This window comes from Emericellopsis cladophorae (genome assembly GCF_022114955.1).
Source record: "Emericellopsis cladophorae strain MUM 19.33 chromosome Unknown NODE_51_length_166314_cov_118_033994, whole genome shotgun sequence".
Classification (NCBI taxonomy): Eukaryota; Fungi; Ascomycota; class Sordariomycetes; order Hypocreales; family Bionectriaceae; genus Emericellopsis; species Emericellopsis cladophorae.
Window position 1 is genome coordinate 61,737 of NW_026250976.1, and position 12,873 is coordinate 74,609.

General features: G+C 56.2%; 6 protein-coding genes across 6 annotated transcripts; 4 read left to right on the forward strand and 2 right to left on the reverse strand.

Annotated features, from left to right (window-relative positions):
* Positions 1-608: 608 nt before the first annotated feature.
* Positions 609-1,455, forward strand: J7T54_000314 (glutathione S-transferase; the record flags this gene model as incomplete). The annotated part of the gene is made up of 2 exons (XM_051508905.1): positions 609-646; positions 702-1,455. 2 exons carry the CDS (start codon positions 609-611, stop codon positions 1,453-1,455), a joined length of 792 nt encoding a protein of 263 aa, XP_051360024.1.
* A 307-nt stretch (positions 1,456-1,762) lies between these two features.
* On the forward strand, positions 1,763-4,432 carry J7T54_000315 (Pentatricopeptide repeat-containing protein-like protein; the record flags this gene model as incomplete). Its single annotated transcript, XM_051508906.1, has 1 exon — positions 1,763-4,432. The coding sequence occupies one exon, from the start codon at positions 1,763-1,765 to the stop codon at positions 4,430-4,432; it is 2,670 nt and encodes an 889-aa protein (XP_051360025.1).
* Positions 4,433-4,475: 43 nt separating this feature from the next.
* On the reverse strand, positions 4,476-5,459 carry J7T54_000316 (kinetochore protein Mis12/MTW1; the record flags this gene model as incomplete). Its single annotated transcript, XM_051508908.1, has 1 exon — positions 4,476-5,459. The coding sequence occupies one exon, from the start codon at positions 5,457-5,459 to the stop codon at positions 4,476-4,478; it is 984 nt and encodes a 327-aa protein (XP_051360026.1).
* A 387-nt stretch (positions 5,460-5,846) lies between these two features.
* Positions 5,847-7,290, forward strand: J7T54_000317 (uncharacterized protein; the record flags this gene model as incomplete). Its single annotated transcript, XM_051508909.1, has 2 exons — positions 5,847-5,933; positions 5,986-7,290. The coding sequence occupies 2 exons, from the start codon at positions 5,847-5,849 to the stop codon at positions 7,288-7,290; spliced, it is 1,392 nt and encodes a 463-aa protein (XP_051360027.1).
* A 225-nt stretch (positions 7,291-7,515) lies between these two features.
* J7T54_000318 (translationally controlled tumor-associated) lies at positions 7,516-8,186 on the reverse strand (the record flags this gene model as incomplete). The annotated part of the gene is made up of 3 exons (XM_051508910.1): positions 7,516-7,600; positions 7,656-8,068; positions 8,172-8,186. 3 exons carry the CDS (start codon positions 8,184-8,186, stop codon positions 7,516-7,518), a joined length of 513 nt encoding a protein of 170 aa, XP_051360028.1.
* Positions 8,187-9,512: 1,326 nt separating this feature from the next.
* J7T54_000319 (sphinganine C4-monooxygenase) lies at positions 9,513-10,680 on the forward strand (the record flags this gene model as incomplete). Its single annotated transcript, XM_051508911.1, has 2 exons — positions 9,513-10,209; positions 10,271-10,680. 2 exons carry the CDS (start codon positions 9,513-9,515, stop codon positions 10,678-10,680), a joined length of 1,107 nt encoding a protein of 368 aa, XP_051360029.1.
* Between the last annotated feature and the right edge of the window lie 2,193 nt (positions 10,681-12,873).

Here is a 12,873-nt window from a genome sequence, read left to right on the forward strand (position 1 = left end):
GCACGGCATAGGTGTACTGCATGCCTGATGCATGCTGGACCAATTTACAAGTGAGCATTGGTTAATTTACTGCTACAGTCCGTTTCGAAAGCACAAAGTGAAAATAGGCTGGCTGCGAAGTGCGATGGAGAGAGTTGGAGGTTGGAGTCGTCTTGGTGGGCCGAGGTACGCGAGCACATGAGGCGACAAGCCAGCATGGTGTTAGTTAGACCATGTCTTGTCGAGCATTGGGCGATCAACTAGGACGCCTCTTTACACTTTGCTTGATTCATGAACCGTTGGAGACCACTCAGGGCCCGTGTGCATCGGAGACATTATATCCTCGGCACAGCGACCAGGAAGTGGGGAGCCGACAAATGTCGAGGAGCCTTTGACGAGCCTTTGAAGGGTCGCCGCTTGCGAGGCGCAGCGGTCCATGGAGTACCCGAGAAGGCTAGACGTCATAAGCGCTCTCATAATCACGGGCTTAACTTTTAGACTAGACTAGTGCTCGTTTATAGTCACAGTCTTTATAGTCGAGCTCTCCCTCGGTCAATTGGCATCGTCGCAAGACTCATTTCGTACCCAAATCAGACACGCAGCAGCACAGCGCAACGCGACAAACCACCATGGCCAGCACAGATCTTCCTCACGTCACTCTCTACTGGTATGTCGTCTGGTTTCTCAAATTGTGTGGCACGAGATACTGACTAGACCTCCAGGCTCGACAAGTCGCGCTCCCAGCGCATCGTCTGGCTGCTCGAGGCGTTGGAATTGCCCTACACCCTTGAGCTCTTCCACCGCGAGAAGACCATGCTCGCGCCCGCGGAGCTCATGAAGATTCACCCGCTCGGCAAATCGCCCGTCATCAAGGTCACGCCTGCGAACGGCGGCGCGTCCCAGACGCTGGCGGAGAGCGGCTGGATGACGCAGTACCTGGTCGAGAACACGCCCACAGGCGCCAAGTTGATGCCCACCAAGTACAAGGAGGGCCAGGAGGGCCAGATGGGGGGCGAGACGGAGGAGTATATGCGGTACATGTACATCCTGCACTACTGCGAGGGCAGCCTCATGCCCATCCTGGTCATGACCATTGTCATCAACGCGCTCAAGTCGCCCCAGGTGCCCTTTTTCATCCGGCCCATTACGGGCGCGGCCGCCAACCGCATCCTCTCCACCTTCATCTTCCCCAACGCCCAGAAGCACATGGGCATGCTCGAAGGCATGCTCAAGTCCTCCTCGGGGCGCTACCTCTGCGGCGACAGGCTGACGGCGGCGGACATTCTCATGAGCTTCCCGCTCATCGCGGCCAGGGGGCGCCTGGATGAGATTGGCACTTGGGAGGGCGGCTCCTGGGCCAAGGCCTTCCCGACGATCAATGAGTACGTGGACCGCCTCGAGGCCGAGGAAGGGTACAAGAAGAGTGTGCAGAAGGTGGAGGAGCTCGAGGGCAGGAAATTCCAGCCGTCTCTGTAGTTTATCATGTCTCTAGTAATTGATACCAGTTTCCTCTGCGGGATCTTATTCGGGACACAAAACTGCCGCATAATCCCTACATGGACAAGGGTCGAGGCGAATATGCACAATGGACCCGGCTCATTTGGCGCATAAGCCGATATGTGCATACGTGCAGAGCCTGCGAGATGATTCGTCGCTCACCTCACCTCGGTGAAGCAGGCCTCCAGGGATGGGTTCAAGTTAGTCTTCATCTCGAAAATTCAATGTTCACTGAGACGCGACACCTCGGTCACTGACTGGACTCTGTCAAGAATCACACAATGTCATGTCATTCTCACGTGCACTGTCCGCGACAAGTGCCTGCAAACTGGGCCACTCACGCCTAGCTGTTCAGCACGGCGCCATCACCTTGGCCAACTCCATTTCGACACGCTCACATAGCACCAGCTCAACCGATCCCATCGGATCTGCCTTAGCCGGTGCGCGCAGAGACTCTCCCACGCCCGAGAAGACGCGCCAGCATGCTCCCAAGGCTGGGACCCGACGGCCACGCCCGATGCGGCAGAGGAGGCGTCCCTCGCCCGACGACGGTGACGCCGCCATCGCCATCTTCAACGACGTTGTGAGTGACGGTACTCATGACGTCGATCCACCAGATCTCGAGGAATACTCGAGGCCCAGCCGCAACACCCCGCTCGGTACGAATGAATGGCAGCTCACGGCGCGCATCGACCAAGCCATGAAATCCAATGCCCCCGTCAGCCAGCGTCTGGACCACTTTGAGTCACAGCTCCTCCCAGAACTCCGGGTCCTGGGGTTGCCATTGCCCCGGGATCTCTTCATCGTGACGCGCCAGTTTCTGGGCAGCGCCCGGCGCGAGCTTGTCGGCAGAGCAGTGCCTTTGCCAGGCATCTGTCTGCGCGTCGCGAATTTGGTGGATGCCACGGGCATGGGCGTCTACATGAAGGCCGCTCTCATAGCCACACTGTGCAATCACCTCAGACACCTGCGGCACAAGCCGCAAAGAAGGAGCATGTTTCTGGAGATACTGGAGATCTGGAAGAGCATTTCCCAGGCACGCCCGGGTCGAGACAAGGCGCAGACCACGACATGGATGCTCCCTGACTTGGAGGAGATCCAGGAGAGGAGGAAGTCCATGCTGAATGAGCGCGCCGAGGGAGCTGCAAGGACAGAAGCTTGCCTGGGCGCCATTCTCCCTCAGTACTCCCAAACGCAGCTGCAGTCTGTCATCCCGGCTCTCCTGGTCACGCTTGTCACCATCACGAATCCAAAAATTGTCCATGCGTCGTGGGTGCCCGAGGCTATCCCCCTGCTCCGGATCGCAGCCGCCGCCCTGGACGGATGCACCATGCCCGAGGACTATATCCAGGAGGTCTTTGGGACCGGCAGTCTCCTCGTTCCCGATTACAAGGCTTCTGCTCTGGCCACCATCGTCCGAACAGATTGGCCCATAACAGTCACGGTGCTCTCCCAGAACAAGACAAACTGGGAGTCCAACAACCCGCAGCTCGCCATCTCGCACGCCGGCATCGCCTCGACAAAGACCCTGACGCATTTCCACAAGATGGCCAGCCGGGCCCACTCGACAGGCAACATTGGCGCCGTCATGCTGAACTGGGAGAAGCTGCGTACATGGATTCGCGAGGATCCCAGCCTGGCCGCGCAGATCAGGAGTGATCCCGAGTTCCTCGACTTCTGGTTCTTTGTCTTCTGCGCCATCGGCCGGCCCGAGCGGGTGGCAGACGCGCAGGCCATGATGGATGAGATAGGGCTCAAGGCAACGATCAAGACGTACACGGGCATGATGCACGGATGGCGGTCTTCGCGAGATCGTGGGCGGATGAATGCGCTGTGGGACAGTATCATCGAGGCAGGCATCCCACTGGACACCACGGCATGGACAGAGAGGATCTCCGGCTTGATTGAGCTGGGGGACCTGCAGGGCGGCATCGCGGCCCTCGCCAAGATGCAGGCCACGTGGGAGGATGCGGTCAAGAGAGGCCAGCCGGAGACGGCCGTGAAGCCGACGATTGACGTCTTCAACACAGCGTTCAGTCGCGTCATCCGCTCCGACAGGCAGGCCGCCTTTCAGATCCTCGAGTGGGCTGGCAAGCAAGGCATACAGCCAGATGTATTCACGTACAATGTCCTCCTTCGGGAGTGCTTCAAGGGGGAGAACCCGGCGAGGGATCTGCCGGCCCTCCTCAAGGCCATGAAGCAGCAAGGCATCGAACCGGATGCCTCGACTTTCACCATTCTCTTGGACCACTCGCTGGGCACCATCTCCCAAGCCTCGTCCGACGACAAGATCAAGGCCGTCGAGCATGCCTTTGCCGAATTGCACGCGTCGGGCGTCAAGCCCAACCTCATCGTCTTTGGCAAGATGCTCCATGCCGTCGCGTCCGACCAGAACAACTCGGACGCCGTCGTCGACTCGGTGCTCAAGCACATGCACGCCGCTGGCATCAAGCAGATCAGCCCGCACATGGCGCTCACCCTCGTCGACCGCATGCTCAAGCGGCCACACACCACCGCGGATCACGTCGAGGCCTTCCTTGTGCAGTACGGATTCACGACGCGGGAGCTGGGGGACCAGAGCCTGTGGGAGAGCATCGCCGGCGTGTACTCCTACCTCGGCGACACGCAGCGGGCCATGGCCCTGTACGATGAGTTGGCAAGGCGGCATCGGCCCATGACGACGCAGAGCAACCTGCTGTCGTTGCTCACAGCCTTGGTGGAGAAAAAGGATGAACAGAGCGCGCGGAGGGTCGTCAGCCAGACGCTGGAGGTGTTCAAGGGTCTGAGCGCGGAGAGGCGATGGGGTCATCACTTTTGGCACGAGGCGTACAAGTACGGGCTGCTGGATTGGGAGAGCGCACCGCTGGAACTGCGCAAGGTTCTCGACGCGCGGCGGGCCAAGACGGACGAGGCCGTCTCATTGTCACCATCACCATCATTATCATCATCATCATAGACTGTACAATATGTTTACACACAAAGCGATACTATATTGCAAATTACGACTCATGCATTCGTTCATCACCAGCTGGTGCCGACATGTCCCCCAACATGGCCACGACGGCTTCGAGTCCCTCGACCTCATCCTTGCTGATCCCCCGTCCTGCGCCCTGATACTCTCCGTCGCGCACCTCGCCCTGCGCCCCCAGTTCCAGTCCGCTGGTCTTTTCGAGGTACTTTCTCGATGACTGCTCGACGTATTCGCTCCTCTCTCGTCTCCACGACTTTGCCGCGCCCTGCTGCTCATCGCCCAGCGCCGCGAGATTGGGGATCAGTTCTCGTAACGAAGTCGAAAGCCCACGCAACGCATTAAGTTGCGATAGGGTGAACTGTGCCGTTGTTGTGATCGGTGTGTCGGATCCAATGCTCGCCAATCCTGTTCTCTCATTGAGGAAGCCAAATGTACTGTTCTCGCTGTCCTCCTCCTCCTCGCCCTCTTTGGGTTCCACCTTGATCCTATCGTCCGCCGCGGCCCCGACGGCCTGCCGCAGTGCCCGCAGCAGCGCTCCGTTCCTCGCTCTCTGTTTCTGAAGGGCAAGATTCACTTTCTGGCTGGCCTGGTATCGTCTCCGCAGCGCGTTGGTGCCCTCCACATCCGCAGCGCGGCTGTCGTCCGCAAAGTCAAGACCCTGGTAGTGTGCCAGCCGGACAAAGGGGCGCAGATCGCGCGGCTGCACCGTGAGGATGTTCTGCATCGCGTACAGCTCCAGTTTGTCAAAGTTGCGATCAATCGACGCCGTCAGCAGGGTTTCGAGCTGATGTGTGCCATTCTCGATCTCATGGCGCGCCGCGTCCTCGGCCGTGCCTGTGTCCCCAGCGCGAAACCCAATGTTGGCTGCCGGCAATCCCAGAAGTAGATCTTCAATGGACACCAGAGCACGATCTGAGAGTACGTTTACTGTGTTGATAATGTCGTCGAGCAGAGTGACCGGGGGAAACCCAAGATGCTCAGTCAGCAGCTCGTAGTCCGAGTTGGTGCTCATGATGGTACTTTAGACACAATGCGACGCGTCTTTTTTGCGTAAATGTGTAATTGATGTTTCCGTGACAAATACGACTGCAAAATACTAGTCATAGGACAGCAATTGGCGAGGTTCGACGCGTCAGAGTAGTTATCAGATTGTCTTGAGCGGCCTTTGTTGAGATGCTCGACTTGGTGATGATGATAGCCTGAACGCATTTCTGTGTCCATCAAAACACACCTACCCTGTACCCGTGCCTGTCCATACCTGTGCGTGGAATGTCAGACTGCACCGCCCCACTTGCCGCAACGTCACCCCCGCGCACGCACCACTTTATCATACGCGACCCAGACGTTGGGCTTTGGCCTAATCACACCTTTCCTCTTCACTGATGGGCCTACGTTCACTATGTCCAAGTACAAAGATCTCGTGAAGAGTGGGTGGCATCCAGAAAAGAGCCGTGGCATAGAGAAGAAGGGCATCCGCGGTCAAGTGGTATAGTCCTTCCCATTCCCTACTGACAATAGCTGTGCACTGACCCAGACAGAGTGGGCTTGTCCGCGGTAACAAAGATGATCCCTCGACAAAGGCCCAAAACCATGCGTCTGTACCTATAACATCTCTCAAAGATCCTTCGTCATTTGCGCCGCCACCGAAGCGCACCGCTAACGGCGCGCTCCCTTCTCCTCCCCCACGCTCTACCGAGACCCGGCAAGTCGTCGCGGCGCCCAGCAAGTATCAAGACCCAAGGGGACCATCTGTTGCACCACCACCCAAGACCTCGGCGGAGCAGTCACAGTTGGAATATTACCAGCAGAATGGTATCTCGCAGCAGGACGGGGTGTTGGAGGAGGAGGAGGAGAAGCCCAGGGGCCCATACAAGACCAACACAACTGGGTTGAGCGTGGATCACTTGCCGAAACCGCCTGGGAGGAGAGACGGCGCTGATGGAAGGGGACCACCCGCGCTCGAGGCGAGCACCTCCGTCCGACAATCCCCTTCACTGCCGGCGAGGAGTTCGCCAGCATTGCCGTCGAGGCAGCCCGCCGCGATTATGCCCCCACCGAGCGCCAAGCCAAGCCTCCCACCCAGGCTCCCCGCGAGGACGAACTCGGCCGCGACAAACAGCAGTCAAGAGTCCGAGCCATCCGGAGGCCTGCTCAACGAAGGCGCAGTGAACAGATTGGGCGCTTCTGGCGTGAATGTTCCTGGACTGGGCATCAGGGGCCAGCAGGCATCACCAAGCCCACCTCCACCACCCAGGCAGAGTACCGCGCCCGTCAACGAGCTGCAGAACCGTTTCTCGAAACTCAGGACTACACAATCGCAAACCCAAGATCCGCCATCTGAGGGAACCACGTGGGCGCAGAAACAGCAGGCTCTCAACACGGCTTCGAATTTCCACAAGGACCCCTCCAGTATATCAATGTCGGACGCGAGGTCGGCCGCAGGCACGGCGAACAACTTCCGGCAAAGACACGGGTCTCAAATTGCTTCGGGTGCCAAGACAGCAAACAACGTGGACCAGAGATTCGGCGTGTCGAGCAGGCTTGGTGGATTTGCCAGAGGCCAACAGGCGCAGCCAGAGGAAAGCGAGCCAGCGGCAGCACCTGCACCTGCACCTGCACCGCAGTTGCTGCCCACGCAACCCGTCCAGTCCTCGCATCAGGAGACACAGCCAGCTTTACTGCCTAGCCAGCCTCTCAAAGCAGTAGCCGCCGCCAAGAAGAAGCCACCGCCGCCTCCTCCGAAGAAGAAACCGGGTCTTGCAGCGCTGCCAGCTGCGACTCAAGTGGGCACTGGTGAGGAACAACCACCTCCGATACCCATGTCGACACGACCGACATTCTGAACTTTGACTCTGTCTTCACATCACACGAGCGCGCATCAATTTATTTGTAGATCAAGGTGGGTTGGCTGGTTATTCATATCTTGATATAGATCCAGCATCTTGACAAAGGGAAGAGGGTCGTTGAATCAGCTCATGCGCAGTTGTATAGCTGTGCTTTTTCATATCATATCACATGCCATACCCATCCACCATAGTTTTCGTCATCCCCGGCTCCGTTCCGATCGCTTAGACCTTCATCTCCTCAAGACCGTGCTTCCAGGCGATGATATAGGGGGTGACACCGTCCTCACGGTAGTTGAGCAGAACAACCCTGGTTTGGTTAGCATTCCGAATGTCGCAACGAACGAAGAAGCGCTTGTACTCACATGCCATCGACATCCTGCGACTCGCCAGTGTAGAACTCAAAATCCTTGAAGTTGGGGAGAAGCTTCTCCTTGACGTAGGTCTGGGCGCCCTTCTCAAACTCGGCAATGGTCTCGGGCGAGGCGCCCTTCTCGGTCAATTTGGCCTTGACAGCCTTCATGTAGCCCTTGAGGTGGGAGAGATAGGACTTCTTGTCGAAGACGGTGCTCTGCAGGCGGAAAGAGTTGACGACGTTGTTGACCTTGACCTCGGTATCGTCGAGGGCCTCCTCGGCCTCCTCGGCGGAGGCGTTGGCGCCCGTGTTGACCTCGACGGCGCCCTCTGTGACCATGGCACAGTCGACCTCGTAGACAACATTGTCGACAAGCTTGGGGTCGTACGAGTCGGAGACGATCTCGTCGCCGGTGAGGATGTCCTGAGCGGGGTCAGTCAGTACATGGCGGGGCAGTCCGTTGGATCGCGACACGCTCTGTGGTGTCCTGCACAGGCAGACGAGGGTGTCGCTGACGAGAACGCACCTTGAAGATGATCATGTTGGCGGTGTTCGGGTTGACTTGGAATGTGTACAGGGCGAAAAGAGTTAGGTGGCTGCTAGAGGAACAATTTCAAGAGCGAGGAGGGGAGGGAAGTCAAAAAGGTTGTCCAAGGGTTTCAATATCGTTGGTGGGGTTGGGGCGCTATTCCGCTTCGAGCCGCTTCGCAGGAAAAAACTTCGTCCAATGAAAAGGCCACTTTGGGACAATGCGCCGCCGCCGCCGCCAGGCTTCTCGTCGTTTGACATCTGCATCGCGTTGTCACTAATACCAATGTGATATTTCTGGAAGGCAATAACGTTGACACTGACTCTATCTTCTGAGTGTCAAATGGCAAGATTGGAAGGTTTGATGGTCTTACTAAAGATGTTGACTTTTGACTGGTCAATGCACAAATAATTGCAGAATACGCATGTGCAATGTCGACTCAACTATCCCGTAAATTCTACCAACTAAATTCTACATGGCATTTTTTGTGGATCTTACAGGCAAACCTCGAGCAGGCTCAATGGACAGCTTCCACACCAGTTTGCGCAGATCAAAGTTTGGCGGCCCAACACTACCATCGTGGTCGGGTATAGGGTGGGTGAATCATTGAAAGCTCAATATCGTAACACGGAGTCTTTGGGCGCCCGGACGCCGTGGTCTGATGATTTCCTTGGCTCAAACAATCCCTCGGACTCGCGAACTCGCGTCGCTTCCTCGCTCTTGCTACGTGATTAGTCGTCGAACCCCGAGTAACAAGGGGTTTATTAGCCTTGAAAAAGTAAACCTACTGGCTGGAGATGGAACCGTGACAGCCCAGATGTGGAGCAATTTCGATCAGATAATATCATGGCAATCAGGAGAGCCGGGAATCGCGCGTTCCGTTTCCGACGTAACAACGCCACTTTGCTGATCTCGCCCCTGCCAGACGCCATCAACCTGACGTCTTCCACTCAAACTCAAACCCGACGCTCCTTTCCCCGGCCAGATACCTCATCCTGCTTATTGTCATTCCTTGCCTCCTGTACGCCGCTCCTTTATCACACCACGGAAGATCACTTGCAATTTTTCAGCCATTCGACACGCATCACGCTCCAGACGTTGACCGAGCCGCTCTGCCTTGCTTACTCTAGCACGTTGTCCCATCCGCCTCTTCCGAACGCATCTTTCCGCGAGCAGTACTACACGACCGCCACTGGGCCTATTTATCGCAAAGAACATTGCGCGGGCGCGTCGAATCGGCTCTTCATCGATCCGACGAACACATAATTACTACAGCCCTGTTGGCCTGGCCTCGAATACACCGATTCCCGCACACGACCAGCTTGACCACTGCCAGTCATGGTGAACGACTCGATGAGCAGCCCCAACATGGCCGCCAACCATTCTCTATTCGATACCAGCCTTCCGCCGCTGCCAGACTATGAGCTCACTCTGCAGTCCGACATGCTACTTTTCATATCGGACTTCTGGCTCAATCTCATCGCACCCATCATTGTGTACTGGACCATGTCCATGATGTTCCACCTCGTCGATACCCTAGACCTCTTCCCACAATATCGCCTCCATACGCCAGAGGAAATAACAAAGAGGAATCACGTCTCGCGATACGAGGTCTTGCGCGATGTCATCATTCAACACATCATCCAGGTTTTGGGCGGCGCTGTGCTCTCGTTGACTGAGCCGCCTGAGATGACCGGCAAGGATGAGTACAACGTTGCCGTCTGGGCGACCCGCCTGAGGCTGTCTCAGCGCATCCTGCCTGGCCTTCTGAGTCTCGTTGGACTCAATGCGACGGCAATCTCCAAGAACATGGCTACGTCACACCCCATCTTGGCTGGCGCATTGGCTGGAGGATACTACCCCTTCCTGACCACGGACGCACACGTGCCATCGTTCGCGCCTTGGGAGTTGATGTTTGCCAAATTCATCTACTGGGTAGCAATCCCAGCTGTCCAGCTATTCATAGGAGTTGCTTTCTTGGACACCTGGCAGTATTTTCTCCACCGTCTCATGCACATGAACAAGTGGATGTACAGTGAGTCTTTCCCATCTCCTTGTCCTAGGACTACTAGGCAGACGCTGACCCTTCCTCTTAGCTACCTTCCACTCGCGTCACCATCGTCTCTACGTGCCCTATGCCTACGGCGCTCTGTACAACCACCCGTTTGAGGGCTTCCTGTTGGACACACTGGGCGCCGCCATTGCTTTCAAAATCGCCGGCATGACCCTGCGTCAGGGCATGTTCTTCTTCTGCTTCTCCTCGATGAAGACCGTTGACGACCACTGCGGCTATGCGTTCCCTTGGGACCCATTGCAGGCTATTACTAGCAACAATGCTGCATACCACGACATCCACCACCAGACATGGGGTATCAAGACGAACTTTTCGCAGCCTTGGTTCACCTTCTGGGACGGCCTGCTCGGGACCAAGTACGAGGGCAAGCGGACAGACCGCTTGGCGGACAAGAAGCGCGAGCAGGAAAAGGCGGCGGCTAGGGCGAAATGAGTTGGATCAAGCGACATTGCATTTCGGGGAATACGGGAGACACACACAGCGACGACATGCATGATTTCCGTTTCGTGACGTTGCTCTCTTACGTTTGACGAGAGGGCGCGTCTTTTTTACTTCTGTACGATGCTTTGATTTTGCAGCAGACTAGCATCGCTGCATACCAATTTGGGACACAGCTTCTTTCTCTCGGAGCATGGCGGCGTTCGGACTTGTTTGCTTGGTAGGACCAGTGGTGCGAGGCCAGTAATGCTAGTGTCGTTGGCCTGCGCACTGCGCAAAGAGAGACGCCATCCTTGACCTACGCGAAAAGAAGGCCTGGGATACGGGTCGTTCTGGTATGGTAACCATATGGTTGGCTGGCTTTGCCCGGGCGCACTCTGCGCCGCAAACCTGCTGTATGCAGACGGGCGGGCTCGAGGTTCGCTCCTACAAACTTCTTCTACATGTAATAATTACATTATCCTAATTATTCACATAAGCACTGTTTCCCACGTATTATTTGCTAGTTTAAGACGTGCGCGCCATTTGGAATTCGCATGCCAGTGTAATAGCTATGGATGGGTTTTCCATTTGTCACTATAGCCGTCGATGGGACTCTCACAGTTACCCAAAGCTATACCCTCACAACTACAGTTATCTATGCGACTCTCAGTGATGGATGGTTATTGGCTCGTATCTATAGTTATGGATGCGACTCCCGTAGTTGTAGATATGACTCTCATGGTTGTGGATTGGACTCTCACAGTTACGAATCGTTCTTTATGTAGATAAGGCAGGTTAGGTATTGATCCAAGGCATCTATCTATATCTCCTCACATTTGGCGTGTCATGATCATGGCAAGATTGCGCGGTCCATCACAAAATCAGACCTTGAACGGGCGTGTCTGTGATGCGGCATATTATCTGGGAGCAGAAATTCCGATAGTTACATCATCTCGGTGAGCATGCAAGCCAAGTGGTGCAAACCTGCGCGATAGGAGCCATTGGGCCTTGGCGGCGCCGAGTGAATTGAATTTCAATGCCGCTTGCTGGTGGTGAGTTTACTGCAAAACGAATAGTGGACTCGAAACCAGGTACGTACCAACGTCGGAGTGACCTCATTGCCGAGACGGAATGGAAGGAGCTCTTGGCTGATGCTGATAATGCATGCTGCTTGCGGCAGTTGCGGACATACAGGTATGAGACAAGTCGAAGCTTCCAAAGTTTGTGACTGGGCTGCCATTGTGACTGTCTCGCCCACTGCCTAGTGTAATGCCTTGCCCGCGTCACGATTCAGATGAGCGGATCAACTTCATCGCGCTCTGTTAGTGAACACCAAAGGATATGAAGAAAGACATTGGCTAGTATCAGTATCAGTAACCAAGCTGAAGAAGACCCAGTAAACGCCGACGCCTAGCCCACATGGCAAGATGAGCTGGCTGAAGGACCCCTGAACAGCCGGACCCTCATTTGTCGATGGCGGAGGCGAACTACCAATCAGGGGCCGCGTTGTCCAGATCTCGCAACGTCTGGTGGGAAATCCAAGCAGAAGGCGTCTCCAAGTGGCAGCTTGGCGCACCTGAAGCCGTTGACGAGGCCGCCGTGGCCTCTCCCACCGAAGCTGAAGCTTACCTGCCGCTCTCCGGTACATGCGGGAGATGGAAATGGGCGAGACCAGCCTCATAAGGGCCCTGACCCTGGCGCCTGAAGGCCGGCCCTCTTCGTCCTCACTCCCATCTCCTACTCGACGACGAACACAGGTTCTACAACCTGAGAGTTCAGCCTGTACGCACGCGTTTGTGTGACCAGCCTCAGCAGTCCGCCGAACGCCAGGTCACCCACCCAACACGAAAGTGGCGGTGGAACAATCAACCAATTCACGACTCAATTGGAAGACTCGCCTCCAACAGTGAGATGAATTGAGGCGCGAACAGGCCTAGAACACGACATACGAAGTACTCAGCTCAGGTCTTCTTTCTAATATTAAGCGCCCTGGCTGCTTGCAAGCAAGCAAACGGAAAGAAATCTTGGCGAGAGCTGGGCCTCATTTCACAAACGGAGCAATTGTTCAGCGCTTGCCGGCGCCAATTCTGCACAAACACGTCCAAGAGGCTTGCCATTGGCCAATGCCCTGCGGTATCCAATCTCCTGGTCTTGGATCCTCAATTGGTACAAGCGCGGCATCGTGCATTCACGATCACTGCATTG